Source organism: Equus caballus, chromosome 14 (genome assembly GCF_041296265.1).
Source record: "Equus caballus isolate H_3958 breed thoroughbred chromosome 14, TB-T2T, whole genome shotgun sequence".
NCBI classification, from domain to species: Eukaryota; Metazoa; Chordata; class Mammalia; order Perissodactyla; family Equidae; genus Equus; species Equus caballus.
In genome coordinates this window covers 12557160-12578527 of record NC_091697.1, presented here as the reverse complement: position 1 = coordinate 12578527, position 21368 = coordinate 12557160, and the positions used below count along the sequence as shown (strand labels likewise).

The 21368-nt window shown below is 40.8% G+C and overlaps 2 protein-coding genes across 2 annotated transcripts in view; both read left to right on the top strand.

The window, feature by feature from the left end:
- The window catches only part of LOC138917601 (uncharacterized), a 101273-nt gene that overhangs the window by 1911 nt on the left and 77994 nt on the right, over positions 1-21368 (top strand). The gene's annotated exons all lie outside the window — the stretch shown is intronic.
- On the top strand, positions 1724-20604 carry LOC138917393 (uncharacterized). The gene is made up of 2 exons (XM_070233591.1): positions 1724-17537; positions 19538-20604. Exon 1 carries the CDS (start codon positions 8780-8782, stop codon positions 9941-9943), a length of 1164 nt encoding a protein of 387 aa, XP_070089692.1. The 5' UTR covers positions 1724-8779; the 3' UTR covers positions 9944-17537; positions 19538-20604.

Here is a 21368-nt window from a genome sequence, read left to right as displayed (position 1 = left end):
GGTTTACCACCCTCACCAGGCTGTCGTGGAAAGCAAGGAATGGTCTTATTCAACTTTTTTCTCTTACAATTTAAAAGACAGAAATTGCCTACCGAATAGTGAACTTGGGTTTAGGAAGTTTCTGGGCTTGGCAAGGGTTGTTCTGAGAGAGATTCATGGTTACTCCAAGCGACTGCCAAATTTGGTAAATTGGGTATTTACACCTCATCGGGCCTATTTTCTTATTCTTAAGCTTAGATAAACTAGAGTGAAATCTGCGTATTTGAGTTGAATCTGTTAAAAATTAAAAAAAAAGTCTGTTGATTATTAATTGGATTCAAGAGAGGTTGTCAAAAATTTGAAGTACTTTACTCCTTTCATTGTATTAGCAGTTTAATTGTGGATTTTGACACAGACCCGAGTCTTCCAGGGCACAGCTGGAACGGTAATTTCTCAAATAATGAGTGGGGTTGTTTGTGCTGGGAGAGATCAGGCCAGCCTTCTACCTCCTGGGATCTTTCAGGAAGAAACTGCTCTTGAAAAGAGGAGGAGGGAGACCCCAGGGCTGTTGCCAATAACCTTAGCTGCTGCTCTCTGCATCCGGCCCTCCCCAGGCCTCTTACTCTCATCCTCCTGGCTCCCTCAGTAAACCTCAGCCAGTCGGTTCCCATCAGTCTGCCCCCTGGTTCCTGCTTCCTGCTGCCCCTGCCCGCCCAGAGCTCCTTTAGACCGTCAAGGCTGGAAGATAGACCAGTGATCATTGAGGCCACCACCCTCTAAGGCGCTATCTTTCAAGAGTTTCAAAATGTGGTAATTTAGGAAGACTGTGTAAGAAAGATTGGAGAGGGAGAAACTAGAGCTGGTATTTTAATATTCTAATGTCAGGTATTAAGGATCTGACTTTAGATGATAGCAATGAAAATAAATGGGAGGGGATGGAGTTAAAAAATAATCACCAATGAAGAATTATCAGATCTTGGAAACTGAAAGCACGTGGGTGGTAAAGGAAAAGTCAAACATGATTTGAGATTTCAATTAATCTCAATTCCCTAGATTCTTCTTATCTTTTACCCTAATAATTCATCTGGCTGTATTTTTATTTACTAAGTAGCATTTTGTACTTTAGATTTTTTTAATGGATTAATATTATCGTCTACTTTCTCTGGAGAAATACTTTACTCTTGTCTTTGAACTCCTAGAAGTAATTTAGGGTATTAAAATTGTTGTAGATTTCACAAGGTTGTTAGCTATCATAATCTTAATTAAAAAAAAATTGCAGAGACTATTAGCTGGATTTTTCCAGCGACTACTGAAAGAGCTTTGAGATAAGAAAACAGGCACAAACTATGGAGCCAAGGCAGGTAATTACTACTTTCTGCTGAAATCCCCAACAGTTGGGATTAGGCTTCTTTTGTGCCAAGACAATGGCAGTGTTTTCCAAGGTTTGTCCTAACCCTCTTGGTAGTGCCTGATTTGCTTGTCTTTTTTTTTTTTTTTTTTTTTAATATTTACCGCACTGTAAAAACTGCTCTTGTTTCTTTGAATGTTTTCCTGCTGATGAACTAGATTGCTTTGAAAAATGTTTTATACGTTATCTTCAAAAATCATATTGCATCCAGGCAAGCTGATGAAGAATTCCAGATCCTGGCAAACTCCTGGCAATACTCCAGTGCATTTACCAACAGGATATTTTTTGCTATGGTGGATTTTGATGAAGGTTCTGATGTATTTCAGATGGTAAGATCTTTGGTTTATTCTATTAAGTAGGAATAGGTAAACTGGAAAAAGTGGAATACATCTTTTCCTATGGCCACAAGAAGTTAAATAGGACTTGTCTTATGTAAAATCTAGAATAGTTAGTGAAATAGAAACTAAACTTGAGCTAACCATGAAATGCAATGGTCACTGCTAACCTTTTAGAATATGGAAATTGGGTAGTAATCAAGTAATTTTATATATGGTTTTTATTGTGGTAAAATAAACATTAAAAATTACCATTTTAGCCATTTTTTTTTTTTTTTTTTAAAGATTGGCACCTAGGCTAACAACTGTTGCCAATCTTCCTTTTTCTTTTTAAGGATTGGCACCTGGGCTAACTGTTGCCAATTTTTTTTTCTTTCTCTTTTCTGCCTTATTTCCCAAACCTACCCCAGTACATGGTTGTATATCTTAGTTGCAGGTCCTTCTAGTTGTGGGATGTGGGACGTGGCCTGACGAGCGGTGCCATGTCCACACCCAGGATCCAAACCCTGGGCCGCCGCAGCGGAGCACGCGAACTTAACCACTCGGCCACGGAGCCGGCCCCAATTAGCCATTTTGAAGTGTACAGTTTATCAAGTAACTTTGTAAATCACAGCATAAATCCCGCCATTATGCCACCATTATGTAATATTGAAGTTCTTAGTATAGCTAGGCACCTGTCTTTACCCCCTTGCTTCTTGTCTTAGTGGAAAAGCTCCTTGATCTTGTTCAAAGCTTAAGCCTTTTTCTGTGCCCTGGATCCCATACCCACCCGCTCTGTCAATCATGACCTCTCTCACTTGTATTTTTTTTAATTAAGACTATTTTTTTAGAGCATTTTACAGGTTCACAGCAGAATTGAGAGGTAGATAAGAGATTTCCCATATACTCCCTGCCCTTACACATGGAGAGCCTCCCCTTTTATCAGCATCCCCAACCAGGGTGCTACATTTGTTACAGTTGATGAACCTACATTGACTCATGATAATCACCCGAGGTACATAGTTTACATTACAGTTCACTCTTGGTCATATACATTCTACTGGTTTGGGCAAATGTATAATGACATCTATCTGTTAACACGGTATCACAAAGGGTATTTTTACTGCCCTGAAAATCCTCTGTACTCTGCCAATTCATCCCTCCCCTCTAATCTTTGGTAATCACTGATCTTTTTACTATCTCCAGTTTTGCCTTTTCCAGAATGCCATATAGTGGGAATCGTACAGTATGTAGACTTTTCAGATTGACTTATTTCACTTAGTAATAGGCATTTAAAGTTCCTCCATGTCTTTTCAGGGCTTGATAGCTCGTTTCTTTTAAATGCTGAATAATATTCTGTTGTCTAGATGTACCAGAGTTTCTTTATCCATCCACATACTGAGGGACATCTTGGTTGCTTCCAAGTTTTGGCAATTATGAATAAAGCTGCTGTAAACATCGGTGTGCAGGTTTTTGTGTAGACGTAAGTTTTCAGCTCCTTTGAGTAAATATCAAGGGGCACGATTGCTGGATCATATGGTAAGAGTATGTTTAGATTTGTAAGAAACTGCCAAAATATCTTCCAGAGTTGCTGTATCATTTTGCACTCCCAGCAGCAAAGAATGAGAGTTCCTATTGCTCCACATCCTCAGCATTGGGTGTTGTCAGTGTTCTGCTATTTGGCCATTCTAATAGGTGTTTAGTGGTATCTCGTTCTGATCTACATTTCCCTGATGAATGATGATGTGGAGCATCTTTTCAAATGCTTATTTGCCATCTGTATATCTTCTTTGGTGAGACGTCTGTTAGGGTCTTGTGCGGGGGGCGTCTTTTGCTGAGGAAGATGAGCCCTGAGCTAACATCTGTGCCAATCTTCCTCAATTTTTATTTTTTTAAGGAAGATTAGCTCTGAGCTAACATCTGCCGCCAATCCTCCTCTTTTTGCTGAGGAAGATTGGCCCTGAGCTAACATTCGTGCTTATCTTCCTCTGTATATGTGAGACGCCTACCACAGCATGGCTTGATAAGCAGTGCGTAGGTCTGCACCCAGGATCTGAACTAGCGAACCCTGGGCCACTGAAGCAGAATGTGTGAACTTAACCGCTGTGCCATGGAGCTGGCCCCCAATATTCCTCTATTTTATATGTGGGTCACCGCCACAGCATACCTGACGAGTGGTGTCAGTCCGTACCCGGGAACACGGGCCGCTGAAGCGAGGCAGACTGAACTCAACCACTAGGCCACAGGGCCAGCCCCCGTTGGGTCCCTTTTTAAATCAGATTGTTCTCTTATTGTTGAGTTTTAAGAGTTCTTTTTATATTTTAGATAATAATCATTTATCAGAAATGTCTTTTGCAAATTTTTTCTCCCATTCTGTGGCTTGTCATCTTGCTCTCTTGACTTTGTCTTTCACAGAGCGGAAATTTTTAATTAAGTACAACTTATCAATTATGTCTGTCATGGGTTGTGTCTTTGGTGTTTTATCTAAAAAGTCATCACTGTACCCAAAGTCATCTGGGTTTTCTCCTATGTTATCTTCTAGGAGTTTTATATTTTTCCCTTTTGCATTTAGGTCTATGATCCATTTTGAGTTAATTTTTGAGAAAAGTGTAAGATCCATGTCTAGATTAGGTGTTTTTTGTTTGTTTCTTTACTCATGGATGTCCAGTTGTTTTGACGCCATTTGTTGAGATGACTATCCTTTTTGCATTTAACTGCCTTTTCTTTTTTGTCAAATATCAGTTGGCTGTATTTATGTGGGTCTATTTCTGGGCTCTCCATTCCTTTCCATTGATCTGTTTGTCTTTTCTTTGCCAATCCCACACTTTCTTGATTACTTGTAGCCTGAAGTTGGGTAGTGTCAGTCCTCCAACTTTGTTCTCCTTCAATATTGTGTTTGCTGTTCTGGGTTTGCCTCTTCATATAAACTTTAGCATCAGTTTGTCAATACCCACAAAATTGCTTGCTCGGATTTTGATTGGGATAGCACTGAATCTATAGATGAAGTTAGGAAGAACTGGGATCTTGACAATATTGAGTCTTCTTCTCCATGAACATGGAGTGTCTCTGCATTTCTTTAGTTCTTTGATTTCTTTCATCACAGTTTTGTAGTTTTCCACGTATACATCTTGTACATGTTTTCCCGAATTTATCTCTAAGCATTTCATTTTTGAGGATGGTAATGTAAATGATGTGTTTTTAATTTCAAATTTCTCTTGTTCATTGCTGGTATATAAGAAAGCAGTTGACTTTTGTATATTAACCTTGTATCCTGCAACCTTGCGGTAATCCCTTGTTAGTTTCAGGAGTTATCTTGGTTTATTTTTTCAGATCTTCTAAATAGATGATCATGTCATCTTTGAACAAAAACAGCTTTCTTTCTTCCTTCCCAATCTATATGCTTTTTATTTCCTTTTCTTGTCTTATTGCATTAACTAGAAATTCCAGTACGATGTTGAAAAGGAGTAATGAGAGGGGACATCCTCGTACCTGATCTTAGTGGGATAGCTTCGAGTTTCTCATCATTGAGTATGATGTTAGCTGTAGGATTTTTGTAGATATTCTTTATCAAGTTGAGCAAGTTCCTGTCTACTCCTTGTTTACTGAGAGTTTTTATCATGAATAGGTTTGGATTTTGTCAAATGCTTTTCCTGAACCTATTGAAATGATCATGTGGGGTTTTTTTTAGCCTATTGATGTGATGGATAACATTAATTAACTTTTGAGTGTTGAACCAGCCTTGCATACTTGTGATAAATCCTACTTGGTCATGGTGTATAATTCTTTTTATGTGTTGTTGATTTCATGTGCTAATTTTTTTTTCTTAGGATTGGCAGCTGAGCTAACATCTGTTGCCAATCTTTTTTTTTCTTCTCCCCAAAGCCCCCCAGTACATAGTTGTACATTCTAGTTGTAGGTCCTTCTGGTTGTGCTATATGGGACACTGCCCCAGCATGGCTTGATGAACGGTGCCATGTCTGTGCCCAGGATCCGAACCAGGGAAACCCTGGCCCAGTGAAGCGGCGTGGAGGAACTCAACCACTCGTCCATGGGGCCAGCCCTTAATTTTTTTTTTATATGAGTACAGCACATGAGATATTTATTATATAGACATACACAAGAGGGAGTATATTGCAACACTGTTTTATATTGGACTTTTTTTTATTGAGGTTATGATAGTTTGCAACACTGTGAAATTTCAGTTGTATGTTATTCTTTGTCAGTCACCATACAGATGCACCCCTTCACCCTTTGTGCCCACCCCCCAGCCTCCTTCCCCCAGTAACCACTAAGCAGTTCTCTTTGTGCATGTGTTTGTTCGTCTTCCATATTTGAGTGGAATCATACAGTGTTTATCTTTCTCTGCCTGGCTTACTTCACTTAACATAAAACCTTCAAGGTCCATCCATGTTGTTGCAAGTGGGATGATTTTGTCTTTTTTTTATGGCTGAGTAGTACTCCATTGTCTGTGTATAACACATCTTCTTTATCTAGTCATCAGTTGATGGGCGCTTGAGTTGCTTCCACATCTTGGCTGTTGTGAATAATGCTGCAGTGAACATAGGGGTGCATAAGTTTCTTTGAATTGTTGATTTCATGTTCTTTGGATAAATACCCAGTAGTGGGATATTGTGTTATTTCTATTTTTAATGTTTTGAAAAATATTCATACTGTTTTTCCATAGTTGCTGCACCAGTTTGCATTCCCACCAGCAGTGTATGAGGGTTCCCTTTTCTCCACACCCTCTCCAACATTTGTTCTTTTTTGTCTTGGTGATTATAGCCGTTCTGACAGGTGTAAGGTGATACTTAGTGTAGTTTTGATTTGCATTCTCCTGATGATTAGTGCTGTTGAAGATCTTTTCATGTGCCTGTTGGCCATCTGCTTTGGAGAAATGTCTGTTCATATCCTCTGCCCATTCTTTTTATCGGGTTATTTTTTTGTTTTTGAATTATGTGAGTTCTTTATATATATTTTGGAGATTAATGACTTGTTGGATATATGGTCAGCCAATATTTTCTCCCAGTTGGTGGATTGTCTTTTCGTTTTCTTCCTGGTTTCCTTTGCATGCAGAAGCTCTTTAGTCTGATGAAATCCCATATGTTTGTTGTTGTTCTTTCTCTTTAACAACAGTGAATTTGATAGACCAATTTCCTTAAGGATTTCTAGATTGAGATACATGCTTTCGTAGATTATCCTTCGCTAATGTTGTCACCCATTAGTTTAGTCAAAACAGCCAAGGTAGATGAGTGGATGAATGGCTGTTTTCAATGGTTATCTAGCTTCTGTTCCAGTCAGTAAACACTGTAAGTAGTTTCTTTTTGCTACTAAATAGTTGACTTGAAACAGTTACCCAGACATGATAAGTTCTATGAGACTGGGCAATAGTACATTTTCAAACATGGAGTAGAAACATTGGACAGGATGTAAAGAGATCTGGCTTTTAAACAGGTTTTAGTCCTTACTCTTTCTGTCCAGCTTTGTGACCATAGGGCAGTCGCCTGAACCTCTCTGTACCCATTTATTTATTCTAATGTGAGTGCATTGTACTAAATCACCTCAGTGTCCCTTCCAGCACTACTGTTGTATGATGCAAAATATTAAAGATGTATTTACATTTTGAATAGAGATCATTTGTGATATTCAGGTTTGGTGTTAAATTAAATCAGCTGAAATGCAGGATGTTTTGTGGTCAGATTTCTAAAGAAGCTGTGAAATGCTTATGGGGGCCATTATAGCTGCTAATTGTATAATAATATGCATTGAAATATTTTTTAGAAAGGATACACTTGGAACCAATATGTTAATATCAGATGTTGATTCAGATGGGTTCTGCCGAATTATGAACAAGGATGAGATCAACAATGGTAACAGTATACTAATATTATAGAAAGTCAAAGCCCAAGGGACCTTCGATGCCATTTAATCAGCCCCTTCATTTTGACTGCTAAAGAAAACTGGCCCTAAAGAGATGAAGCAATTTACTGAAGGTTATTCCACGGAAATGCCTTCAGGTTTCCCATTTTGCTGCATATTCCCTATGGATTAGGTTCACTTGGAGATTCAAATTACTCCCTGGAGACACGAAAACTGCAGTTAATCGACCTTGACCGCAGTTAATCGACCTTGGTTGCTTCCTGACATCTGAATTGTTGGGAGAAGGATCCTAATTAGAGACATTAGCCCGGAGGGGCTGATGCAGGTTTTAGCAGTAAGGAGGAGTTTTGATTGACTCCTTTTAATACGTGAAAGTAGAATTTGGGTGGGGAGACAGCAGCAGAAGCCTGGAGATTACTCTTCAGAACTCTTCGTACTTCCTTTCACTCTCAACTTTCCCTGGGCGTAATTAGGGGAAAAAGTACTGATGACTGTCAATCATAAGATAAATACAAATCAAAATCACAGTGGCATCCCACCTCACACCCATTAGGATGGCTACAATCAAAAGAACAAACTGAATGTTGGCAAGGATAGAGAGAAATTGGAACCCTCGTGCACTGCTGCATAGTGGGAATATAAAATGGTGCAGCTGCTATGGAAAGTAGTATGGCAATTCATCAAAAAATTAAAAGTAGAATTACCATATGATCCAGCAATTCCTCTTCTGGGTACATGTCCAAAAGAATTAGAAGCAGAATCTCAAAGAGATATTTGTACCACTGCGTTCATAACAGCATTATTCACAATAGCCAAAAAGTAAAAGCAACCCAAGTGTTCGACAGGTGAATGGACAAAGAAAACGTGGTATATACATGTAAGGGAATATTACTCTGCTTTAAAATGAAGGAAATTCTGACACATACTATCACATGGATAAACCTTGAGGACATTATGCTGAATGAAATAAGCCAGTCACAAAAGACGACAAATACTGTATGATTGCACTTATACGAGGCGCCTACGGTAGTCAAATTTGATGCGGGGTCAGTGAGCCGAGGAGTCGAAAGAAAGATTTCTTAGACTCTTAAGATCTGGCAGTAGTGCTCTTTTATTTAGAGGATAGTGTGGAATAGCATGGGGACAGGACCCATGGGCAGTCAGAGCTTCTGCTGCTGCCGCTTCTGCTGCCCCCGCTGGCATGGGGACAGAGCCCATGGGCAGGCAGAGCTGGTGTGTGGGGACAGGACCCACGGGCAGTCAGAGCTCCTGCTGCTGCCTCTGCTGCCCCCGCTGGCATGGGGCCAGGACCCATGGGCAGGCAGAGCTGGTGTGTGGGGACAGGACCCACGGGCAGTCAGAGCTCCTGCTGCTGCCTCTGCTGCCCCCGCTAGCATGGGGACAGGACCTATGGGCAGGCAGAGCTGGTGTGTGGGGACAGGACCCATGGGCAGGCAGAGCTGGTTTGTGGGGACAGGACCCACGGGCAGTCAGAGCTCCTGCTGCTGCCTCTGCTGCCCCCACTGGCATGGGGACAGGACCCATGGGCAGGCAGAGCTGGTGTGTGGGGACAGGACCCACGGGCAGTCAGAGCTCCTGCTGCTGCCTCTGCTGCCCCCACTGGCATGGGGACAGGACCTATGGGCAGGCAGAGCTGGTGTGTGGGGACAGGACCCATGGGCAGGCAGAGCTGGTGTGTGGGGACAGGACCCACGGGCAGTCAGAGCTCCTGCTGCTGCCTCTGCTGCCCCCGCTGGCATGGGGCCAGGACCCATGGGCAGGCAGAGCTGGTGTGTGGGGACAGGACCCACGGGCAGTCAGAGCTCCTGCTGCTGCCTCTGCTGCCCCCGCTAGCATGGGGACAGGACCTATGGGCAGGCAGAGCTGGTGTGTGGGGACAGGACCCATGGGCAGGCAGAGCTGGTTTGTGGGGACAGGACCCACGGGCAGTCAGAGCTCCTGCTGCTGCCTCTGCTGCCCCCACTGGCATGGGGACAGGACCCATGGGCAGGCAGAGCTGGTGTGTGGGGACAGGACCCACGGGCAGTCAGAGCTCCTGCTGCTGCCTCTGCTGCCCCCACTGGCATGGGGACAGGACCTATGGGCAGGCAGAGCTGGTGTGTGGGGACAGGACCCATGGGCAGGCAGAGCTGGTGTGTGGGGACAGGACCCATGGGCAGTCAGAGCTCCTGCTGCTGCCTCTGCTGCCCCCGCTGGCATGGGGACAGGACCCACGGGCAGGCAGAGCCGCTGCTGCTGCCCCCGCTGGCATGGGGACAGGACCCATGGGCAGGCAGAGCTGGTGCGTGGGGACAAGACCCACGGGCAGTCAGAGCTCCTGCTGCTGCCCCGAGTTGAGGGTTAGGGCTAAATTTAAGGCATAGGTATATGATTCATCTCTTTACAAGACAAAGGAAAGAACATGAAAAAAAGTTAAAATGGTATCAGTGCAGGTGGGGTCTGGTCATTGGGTGATCCCATGACTTTTAGACAAGAATCAAATTGGATTAAGTAAAGGTTAGAAAGGTTAGATGCCACCACCCTAAACCAGTTACATGAGATTGCCAGACAGCAACCAACTTAAGTTCTTGCCTCTGGCATTGATTAAGAGCTTCTAGAGATAAGACCATCCCCCCTTCTTCCTGGCACAGAGAGGGAGGCATCTTCACAGATAGAGGTTTCCCTTAGAAATGTAAATGTTTCCCAACAAAGGGGCAAACAAATTCCACTCCTTGGAGCCTGAATCTCATCTGTAGTTTTAAAACTAACCAGCCTAAAAATCCTCATCATAAGCCATTTTAAAATTAAGCAGCCTAAAAATCCTCATCAAAATTCATAGAGACAGAAACAATGGTGGTTGCCAGGGGCTGGGAGAAGCGAGAATAGGGAGTTATTTTTTAATGGATATAGTGTTTCAATTTTGCAAGATGAAAAGAATTCTGGAGGTTGCACAATAGTGTGATGAACTTAACGCTACTGAACTGTACATTTACAAATGGCAAAGATGGTCAATTTCTGTATATTGTACCACAGTTCAAAATTAAAACAGACACTAATGCCTTGGCCCCGACGCCGTATTGATGTATCCTCGCTGACACCACTTTGTATTTGGTCATTGTCCTGAAAATGTGAGTATAGCTGGATAGAGTAGGACTCGTGGTGGAAATTAATGCGGGATCGGTGAGCCGAGGAGTCGAAAGAAAGATTTCTTAGACTCTCAAGATCTGGCAGTAGTGCTCTTTTATTTAGAAAATAGTGTGGAATAGCATGGGGACAGGACCCATGGGCAGTCAGAGCTTCTGCTGCCGCCGCTTCTGCTGCCCCCGCTGGCATGGGGACAGAGCCCATGGGCAGGCAGAGCTGCTGCTGCTGCCCCCGCTGGCATGGGGACAGGACCCATGGGCAGGCAGAGCTGGTGTGTGGGGACAGGACCCACGGGCAGTCAGAGCTCCTGCTGCTGCCCCGAGTTGAGGGTTAGGGCTAATTTTATAAGGCATAGGTATATGATTCATCTCTTTACAAGACAAAGGAAAGAACATGAAAAAAAGTTAAAATGGTATCAGTGCGGGTGGGGTCTGGTCATTGGGTGATCCCATGACTTTTAGACAAGAATCAAATCGGATTAAGTAAACATTAGAAAGGTCAGACACCACCACCCTAAACCAGTTACATGAGATTGCCAGACAGCAACCAACTTAAGTTCTTGCCTCTGGCATTGACCAAGAGCCTCTAGAGATAAGACCATCCCCCCCTCTTCCTGGCACAGAGAGGGAGGCATCTTCACAGATAGAGGTTTCCCTTAGAAATGTAAATGTTTCCCAACAAAGGGGCAAGCAAATTCCACTCCTTGGAGCCTGAATCTCATCTGTAGTTTTAAAACTAACCAGCCTAAAAATCCTCATCATAAGCCATTTTAAAATTAAGCAGCCTAAAAATCCTCATCATAAACGTTGAAGCATGATCTTCAGGCTCTTCTGGGTGACAGTTTAGGGGCGTTCAAGTAAACCCTGCCTGCAGAATCAGTGGTGACTAGTATATTTCTGTTTTTTTTCTTTTCTTTGTGAGGAAGATTCACCCCGAGCTAACATCCCTGGCCAATCCCCCCCTTTTTTTTTCTTTGCGTGAGGAAGATTAACCCCGAGCTAGTATCTGTGCTGATCTTCCCCTACTTTGTACATGGGATGCCTACACAGCATGACTGACGAGTGGAATAGGTCTGCACCTGGGATCCGAACCCGCGAACCCCCCAGGCAGCTGAAGCAGAGCCCACAGAACTTTAACCTACTGAGCCGTGGGGCTGGCCCCTGATTAGTATATTCCAGTGAGTGCTTTGTATCCTTTTGTGTGTGTCGGGGAGGGGGAGGGGCAGGCAGCAAAGATTGGCCCTGAGCTAGTCTTGCCAATCTTCCTCTGTTTGCTTGAGGAAGATTGGCCCTGAACTAAAATTCGTGCTAATCTTCCTCTATCTTGTATGTGGGATTGCCACTAGAGGATGGCTTGATGAGACATGTGTAGGCTGTGCCTGGAATCTGAACCATGAACCCCAGGCTGCCAAAGCAGAGTACGCAAACTTAACCACTATGCCACCGGACCAGCCCCTCATTGTTCTTTTAATGTGCAATTTCCTGATGACATATGATGTTGAGCATTTTTTATAAGTTTATTTGCCATCAGCATATCTTCTTTGATGAGGTGTCTGTTCAGTTCTTTTGCCCATTTTTAAGTTGAGTCCTTGTTTTCTTATTGTTGAGTTGTAAGAGTTCTTTGCATATCTTGGATACCAGTCCTTTATTAGATATATCTTGTAAAGATTTTCTCCCAGTCTCTGGCTTATCTTTTCATTCTCTTAACAGTGTCTTTTGCAGAGCAGAAGTTTTTAATTAATAATAAAATCCAAGTTATCAATTTTTTCTTTAATAGATCATGCTTTTTGTGTTGCATCTGAGAAGTCATTGCCAAACTCACAATCCCCTAGATTTTCTCCCATTTTGCTTATAGGAGTTTATAGTTTTGTATTTTAAATTTAGATCTGTATCCATTTTGAGTTAATTTTTATGAAAAGTGCAAGGTCTGTGTCTAGCTTTGCTTTCTTCGCATGTAAATGTCCAGTTCTTCTAGCACCATTTGTTGAAAAGACTGTCCTCTCCCCATTGAATTGCCTTTGGTCCTTTGTCAGAGATCAGTTGACTGTTTGTGTGGGGTTATTTCTGGGCCCTCTATTCTGTTCCACTGATCTATCTGTGCATTCTTCCACTAATAGTACACTGCCTTAATATTGAAATTACGTCCATTGTTTGAATAGGAAATCCACTCAGATGGTACAAAATATAAGCGGGACGAAGAGTATATAGTGAAGTATAGTGAAGGCGCCTCCTGCCCTGTTCCCCCAGCTACCAGATTACTTTCCCAAGGCTGCCACCATTATCAAGCGTAATTTTCATTCTTTCCGAGTTATTTCACTTTTTATCTTATCTTATCTTCTCTCTCCTCCCCCCACTCACCCCTAACACAAATGTTAAAATACTATGCACAGTGTTATGTGACTTGCTTTTTTTTTCATTAATGGTATAACTAGGAAAACATCTCACATATCTGTACATCTAGCCCTGCCTTCTTTAAAAAAGTTTTTATTGTGGCAAAAAAGCCCACAAAACATTCCATTTACCACTTTAACCATTTTCAGTGTGCAGTTCGGTAGTGTTAAGTATCTCCACATTGTTGTGCGACAGATCTTTCAAACCGCATAATCTCACAAAACTGAAACTCTATACCCATTAAACACTAATGCCCCCTCCCTAACCCTTGTCAACCACTTTTCTACTTTCTGTTTCTATGATTTTGACTATTTTAGATATTTCATAGGAATGGAATCATAAAGCATTTGTCCTTTTGTGACTGCTTTATTTCCCTTAGCGTGATATCCTCGAGGTTCGTTCATGTCGTAGCACATGAAAGGATTGCCTTCTTTTTTAAGGCTGCATAATATTCCATTGTGTGTGTATGTATTTATGTATGTATGTATATATGTATGTATGCATATCACATTTTCTTTTTTATATATATGTTCTTTATTTTATTGAGGTCATAATAGCTTATAACATTGTGAAATTTCAGTTGTACGTTATTATTTGTCAGTTATCATATATATATGTGCCCTTTACTTCTTTTGTCCACTTCCCAACCCCCTCCTGCTCTGGTAACCACTAATCTGTTCTCTTTGTCCATATATTTGTTTATCTTCCACATATGAGTGAAATCATTTGGTGTTTTTCTTTCTCTGCCTGGTCTATTTAGCTTAACATAATAGTCTCAAACTCCGTCCATGTTGTTGCAAATGGGACGGTTTTGTCTTTTTCTATGGCTGAGTAGTATTCCATTGTGTGTATATATACCACATCTTCTTTATCCATTCGTCAGTCGATGGGCACTTGGGTTGACTTCTGTATCTTGGCTATAGTGAATAATGCTGCAATGAACATAGGAGTGCATAAGTCTCTTTGAATTGTTGATTTCAAATTATTTGGATAAATACCCAGTAGTGGGATAGCCAGGTCATATGGTATTTCTTTTTTTCTTTTTTTTCTTTTCTTTTAAGATTGGCACCTGGGCTAACAACTGTTGCCAGTCTTTTTTTTTTTCTGCTTTATCTCCCCAAACCCCCCTGTACACAGTTGTATATCTTAGTTGCAGGTCCCTCTGTTTGTGGGATGTGGGACACTGCCTCAACATGGCCTGACGAGCGGTGCCATGTCCACGCCCAGGATCTGAACCCTGGGCCGCCGCAGCGGAGTGCGCGAACTTAACCACTCGGCCATGGGACTGGCCCCAACCAATCTTCTTCTTTTTTTTTTTCCTTCTTCTTCTCTCCAAAGCCCCCCAGTATATTCTAGTTGTGAGTACCTCTGGTTGTGCTATGTGGGATGCCGTTTCAGCATGGCCTGATGAGCGGTGGCATGTCCGCACCCAGGATCCAAACCTATGAAACCCTGGGCCACCGAAGCAGAGCACGTGAACCCAACCGCTCGGCCACGGGGCCAGCCCCCATATGGTATTTCTATTTTTACTTTTTTGATAAATCTCCATGCTGCTTTCTATATTAGCTATACCAGTTTGCATTCCCACCAGCAGTGTAGGAGGGTTCCCTTGTCTCCACATCCTCTCCAACATTTACTGTTTTTTTGTCTTGGTGATTATAGCCATTCTAACAGGTGTAAGGTGGTATCTCATTGTAGTTTTGATTTTCATTTCCCTAATAATTAGTTACGTTGAACATCTTTTCATGTGCTTATTGTATATCTTCTTTGGGAAAATGTCTGTTTGTATCCTCTGCCCATTTTTTGATCAGGTTATTTGTTTTTTGGTTGAGTTGTATGAGTTCTTTATATATTTTGGAGATTAGCCTCTTGTCAGATATATGATTTGCAAATATTATCTCCCAGTTGGTGGGTTGTCTTTTCATTTGCTTCATGGCTTTCCTTGCCTTGCAGAAGCTTTTTAGTCTGATGTAGGCCCATTTGTTTATTTTTTCTTTTGTTTCTCTTGCCTGAAGAGACATAGTATTTGATAAGGTCCTTCTAAGACTGATGTCAAAGAGTGCACTACCTATGTTTTCTTCTAGGAGTTTTATGGTTTCACATCTTACATTCAAGACTTCACTCCATTTTGGGTGATTTTTGTGTATGATGCAAGATAATGGTCTACTTTCATTCTTTTGCATGTGGCTGTCCAGTTTTCCCAACACCATTTATTGAAGAGACTTTCCTTTCTCCATTGTATATTCTTGGCACCTTTGTCAAAGATTAGCTGTCCATAGATGTGTGGTTTTCATTCTGGGCTTTCAATTCTATTGCATTGATATGTGTGCCTGTTTTTGTACTAGTTACCATGCTGTTTTGATCACTGTAGCTTTGTAGTATGTTTTGAAGTCAGGGATTGTGATGCCTCCAGCTTCGTTCATCTTTCTCAGCATTGCTTTAGAAATTTGGGGTCTTTTGTTACCCCATATGAATTTTAGGATTGTTTGTTTTATTTCTGTGAAGAATGTCATTAGGATTCTAACTGGGATTGCATTGAATGTGTAAATTGCTTTAGGTATTATGGGCATTTTAACTATGTTTACTCTTCAGATCCATGAGCATGGAATATCTTTCCCTTTCTTTATGTCATCATCGATTTCTTTCAATGATGTCTTGTAGTTTTCAGTGTATAGATCTTTTACCTCCTTGGTTAAATTTATTCCTAGATATTTTGTTCTTTTTGTTGCGATTGTAAATGGGATTGTATTCTTGAGTTCTCTTTCTGTTAGTTCGTTATTAGAGCATAGAAATGCAACTGATTTTTGTAAGTTGATTTTGTACCCTGCAGCTTTGCTGTAGTTCTTGATTAGTTCTAATAGTTTTCCAATGGATTCTTTAGAGTTTTCTACATATAAAATCATGTCATCTGCAAACAGGGAGAGTTTCTCTTCTTTCTTTCTAATTTGGACAACTTTTTTTTTCTTGCCTAATTGCTCTGGCCAAAACCTCCACTACTATGTTGAATAGGAGTGGCGAGAGTGGGCACCCTTGTCTTGTTCCTGTTCTCAGAGGGATGGCTCTTAGTTTTTCCTTGTTGAGTATGATGTTGGCTGTGGGTTTGTCATATATGGCCTTTATTATGTTGAGGTACTTTCCTTCTATACCCATTTTATTGAGAGTTTTTATTGTAAAAGGGTGTTGGATCTTGTCAAATGCTTTTTCTGCATCTATTGAGATGATCATATGATTTTTATTCCTCATTTTCATAATATGGTGTATCACATTGATTGATTGGTGGATGTTTAACCATCTGTGCATCCCTGGTGTAAATCTCACTTGATCATGGTGTATAATCTTTCTGATGTATTGCTGTATTCGGGTTGCCAATATTTTGTTGAGGTATATCACGTTTTCTTTATTCACTCATCGTAAAAGGACGTTTGGATTGTTTCCCCCTTTGGCTATTGTTAATAATGCTACCATAAACATCAGTATCAAATATCTCTCTGAGACCCTGCTTTCTTTTGTTTTAGGTATGCATCCAGAAGTGGAAGTGTTAGACCATATGGTAATCCTATTTTTAACTTTTTGAGGAACCTCCATACTGTTTTCCACAGCAGCTACACCATTTTACATCCCCACCAACAGTGCATAAGTGTTCCCTTTCACCACATCCTCACCAGCATTTATTCCTGTCTTTTTATCATAGCCATTCCAACAGGCAGGAGGTAATATCTCATTGTTGTTTTGATTTGAATTTCTCTTATGATTTGTGATGTTGAGCATCTTTTCATATGTTTGTTGGACATTTGTATATCTTCTTTGGGGAATTGTCTATTCAAGTCCTTTACCAATTTTTTTAATGGACTTATTTGTTTTTTGGTGTTAAATTGTACAAGTGCCTTATATATTCTGGATATTAACCCCTTATCAATATATGATTTGCAAGTATTTTCTCCTATTCCATAGCTTGTCTTTTTTTTTTTAAAGATTGGCAACTGAGCTAACAACTGTTGCCAATCTTTTTTTTTTTTCTGCTTTATCTCCCCAAACCCCCCTGTACACAGTTGTATATCTTAGTTGCAGGTCCCTCTGTTTGTGGGATGTGGGACACCGCCTCAACGTGGCCTGACGAGCAGTGCCATGTCCACGCCCAGGATCTGAACCCTGGGCCGCCGCAGCGGAGCGCGCGAACTTAACCACTCGGCCATGGGACTGGCCCCAGCCAATCTTCTTCTTTTTTTTTTTCTTCTTCTTCTCTCCAAAGCCCCCCAGTATATTCTAGTTGTGAGTACCTCTGGTTGTGCTATGTGGGATGCCGTTTCAGCATGGCCTGATGAGCGGTGGCATGTCCGCACCCAGGATCCAAACCTATGAAACCCTGGGCCACCGAAGCAGAGCACGTGAACCCAACCGCTCGGCCACGGGGCCAGCCCCCATATGGTATTTCTATTTTTACTTTTTTGATAAATCTCCATGCTGCTTTCTATATTAGCTGCACCAGTTTGCATTCCCATCAGCAGTGTAGGAGGGTTCCCTTGTCTCCACATCCTCTCCAACATTTACTGTTTTTTGTCTTGGTGATTATAGCCATTCTAACAGGTGTAAGGTGGTATCTCATTGTAGTTTTGATTTTCATTTCCCTAATAATTAGTTACGTTGAACATCCTTTCATGTGCTTATTGTATATCTTCTTTGGGAAAATGTCTGTTTGTATCCTCTGCCCATTTTTTGATCAGGTTGTTTGTTTTTTGGTTGAGTTGTATGAGTTCTTTATATATTTTGGAGATTAACCTCTTGTCAGATATATGATTTGCAAATATTATCTCCCAGTTGGTGGGTTGTCTTTTCATTTACTTCATGGCTTTCTTTGCCTTGCAGAAGCTTTTTAGTCTGATTTAGGCCCATTTGTTTATTTTTTCTTTTGTTTCTCTTGCCTGAAGAGACATAGTATTTGAAAAGGTCCTTCTAAGACTGATGTCAAAGAGTGCACTACCTATGTTTTCTTCTAGGAGTTTTATGGTTTCACATCTTACCTTCAAGACTTCACTCCATTTTGGGTGATTTTTGTGTATGATGCAAGATAATGGTCTACTTTCATTCTTTTGCATGTGACTGTCCAGTTTTCCCAACACCATTTATTGAAGAGACTTTCCTTTCTCCATTGTATATTCTTGGCACCTTTGTCAAAGATTAGCTGTCCATAGATGTGTGGTTTTCATTCTGGGCTTTCACTTCTATTGCATTGATATGTGTGCCTGTTTTTGTACTAGTTACCATGCTGTTTTGATCACTGTAGCTTTGTAGTATGTTTTGAAGTCAGGGATTGTGATGCCTCCAGCTTCGTTCATCTTTCTCAGCATTGCTTTAGAAATTTGGGGTCTTTTGTTACCCCATATGAATTTTAGGATTCTTTGTTTTATTTCTGTGAAGAATGTCATTAGGATTCTAACTGGGATTGCATTGAATGTGTAGATTGCTTTAGGTATTATGGGCATTTTAACTATGTTTACTCTTCAGATCCATGAGCGTGGAATATCTTTCCCTTTCTTTATGTCATCATCGATTTCTTTCAATGATGTCTTGTAGTTTTCAGTGTATAGATCTTTTACCTCCTTGGTTAAATTTATTCCTAGATATTTTGTTCTTTTTGTTGCGATTGTAAATGGGATTGTATTCTTGAGTTCTCTTTCTGTTAGTTCGTTATTAGAGCATAGAAATGCAACTGATTTTTGTAAGTTGATTTTGTACCCTGCAGCTTTGCTGTAGTTCTTGATTAGTTCTAATACTTTTCCAATGGATTCTTTAGAGTTTTCTACATATAAAATCATGTCATCTGCAAACGGGGAGAGTTTCTCTTCTTTCTTTCTAATTTGGACAACTTTTTTTTTCTTGCCTAATTGCTCTGGCCAAAACCTCCACTACTATGTTGAATAGGAGTGGCAAGAGTGGGCACCCTTGTTTTGTTCCTGTTCTCAGAGGGATGGCTCTTAGTTTTTCCTTGTTGAGTATGATGTTGGCTGTGGGTTTGTCATATAGGGCCTTTATTATGTTGAGGTGCTTTCCTTCTATACCCATTTTATTGAGAGTTGTTATTGTAAAAGGGTGTTGGATCTTGTCAAATGCTTTTTCTGCATTTATTGAGATGATCATATGATTTTCATTCCTCATTTTCATAATATGGTGTATCACATTGATTGATTGGTGGATGTTTAACCATCTGTGCATCCCTGGTGTAAATCTCACTTGATCATGGTGTATAATCTTTCTGATGTATTGCTGTATTCGGGTTGCCAATATTTTGTTGAGGTATATCACGTTTTCTTTATTCACTCATTGTAAAAGGAAGTTTGGATTGTTTCCCCCTTTGGCTATTGTGAATAATGCTACCATAAACATCAGTATCAAATATCTCTCTGAGACCCTGCTTTCTTTTGTTTTAGGTATGCATCCAGAAGTGGAAGTGTTAGACCATATGGTAATCCTATTTTTAACTTTTTGAGGAACCTCCATACTGTTTTCCACAGCAGCCACACCATTTTACATCCCCACCAACAGTGCATAAGTGTTCCCTTTCACCACATCCTCACCAGCATTTATTCCTGTCTTTTTATCATAGCCATTCCAACAGGCAGGAGGTAATATCTCATTGTTGTTTTGATTTGAATTTCTCTTATGATTTGTGATGTTGAGCATCTTTTCATATGTTTGTTGGACATTTGTATATCTTCTTTGGGGAATTGTCTATTCAAGTCCTTTACCAATTTTTTTAATGGACTTATTTGTTTTTTGGTGTTAAATTGTACAAGTGCCTTATATATTCTGGATATTAACCCCTTATCAATATATGATTTGCAAGTATTTTCTCCTATTCCATAGGTTGTCTTTTTTTTTTTAAAGATTGGCAACTGAGCTAACAACTGTTGCCAGTCTTCTTTTTTTTTCTTCCCAAAGACCCCCCCTACATAGTTGTATATTCTAGTTGTGAGTGCCTCTCGTTGTGCTGTGTGGGATGCTGCCTCAGCATGGCGTGATGAGCGGTGCCATGTCTGTGCCCAGGATCCGAACTGGCGGAACCCTGGGCCATGGAAGTAGAGCACACAAACTTAACCACTCAGCCAGGGGGCCAGCCCCAATAGGTTGTCTTTTCATTCTGTTGATAGTTTCCTTTGATGTGCAGAAGTTTTTAAGCTTGATATACAGTCATGCATTGCTTAAAGATGGGGAAGTCTGAGAACTGCATCATGTGGTGGTTTCCGAGTTGTGCAAAGATCATAGAGTGTACTTACACAAACCTAGATGGTATAACCTACTACACACCTAGGCTGTATGGTATTAATCTTATGGGACCACTGTTGTACGTGTGGTCCGTTGTTAACTGAAACGTTGTTATGTGGCACACAACTGTAGTCTCATTTGTCTATTTTACTTTTGCTGCCTGTGCTTTTGGTGTCATATCCAAGAAACCATTGTCAAATCTCATGGCCTGAATCTTTCCCCCTATGTTTTCTTCTAGGAATTTTATAGGTTTAGGTCTTTAATCCATTTTGAGGTAAGTTTTGTATATGGTGTAAGTTGAGGGTCCAACTTCACTATTTGCAAGTGGATATCCAATTTTCCTCACACCATTTGTTGAACAGACTTTCTTTTCCCCATTGTGTAGTCTTGGCATCCTTGTTGAAAGTTATTTGGCCATATATGCAAAGGTTTATTTCTGGGCTTTCTTTTCTGTTCCATTGGTTTATATATCTGTCTTCATGCCGATGCCACATCATCTTGATTACTGTTGCTTTGTAGTAGTTTTTGAAATCAAGAAATGTATAGTCTTCACCTTTGCTCTTTCTTTGTAAGATTGTATCGGCTATTCAGGGTCCCTTGAGCTTCCATGTGAATTTTAGGATTTTTTTCTATTTCTGCGAATAATGATGTTGGGCCTTTGATAGGGATTTCATTGGATTTGCAGGTCCCTTTGGCTGGTGTGGCCATTTAACAACACTAAGTCTTCCAGTCCATGAGCATGGCGTATCTTTCCATTCATTTGTACTTTCTTTTAGGAATAGTTTCTAGATTTCAGTGTACAAATCTTTGGCCTCCTTGGTTCAGTTTATTCCTTAGTATTTTATCCTTTCTGTTGCTATAGTAAATGAGATTTGTTTAAAATTTTTTTTGGATTGATCATTGTTAGTGCATGGAAATGCAAATGATTTTTGAAAAATTTTTATATTAAGGTGCTATGTGGTATTCTGTTGTCTGCATAGCACAATTCACTTAACC

Excerpts from the sequence above, each read along its gene's own strand:
- LOC138917393 (XM_070233591.1), top strand. The coding sequence starts at position 8,780 with ATGGGGACAGAGCCCATGGGCAGGCAGAGCTGGTGTGTGGGGACAGGA.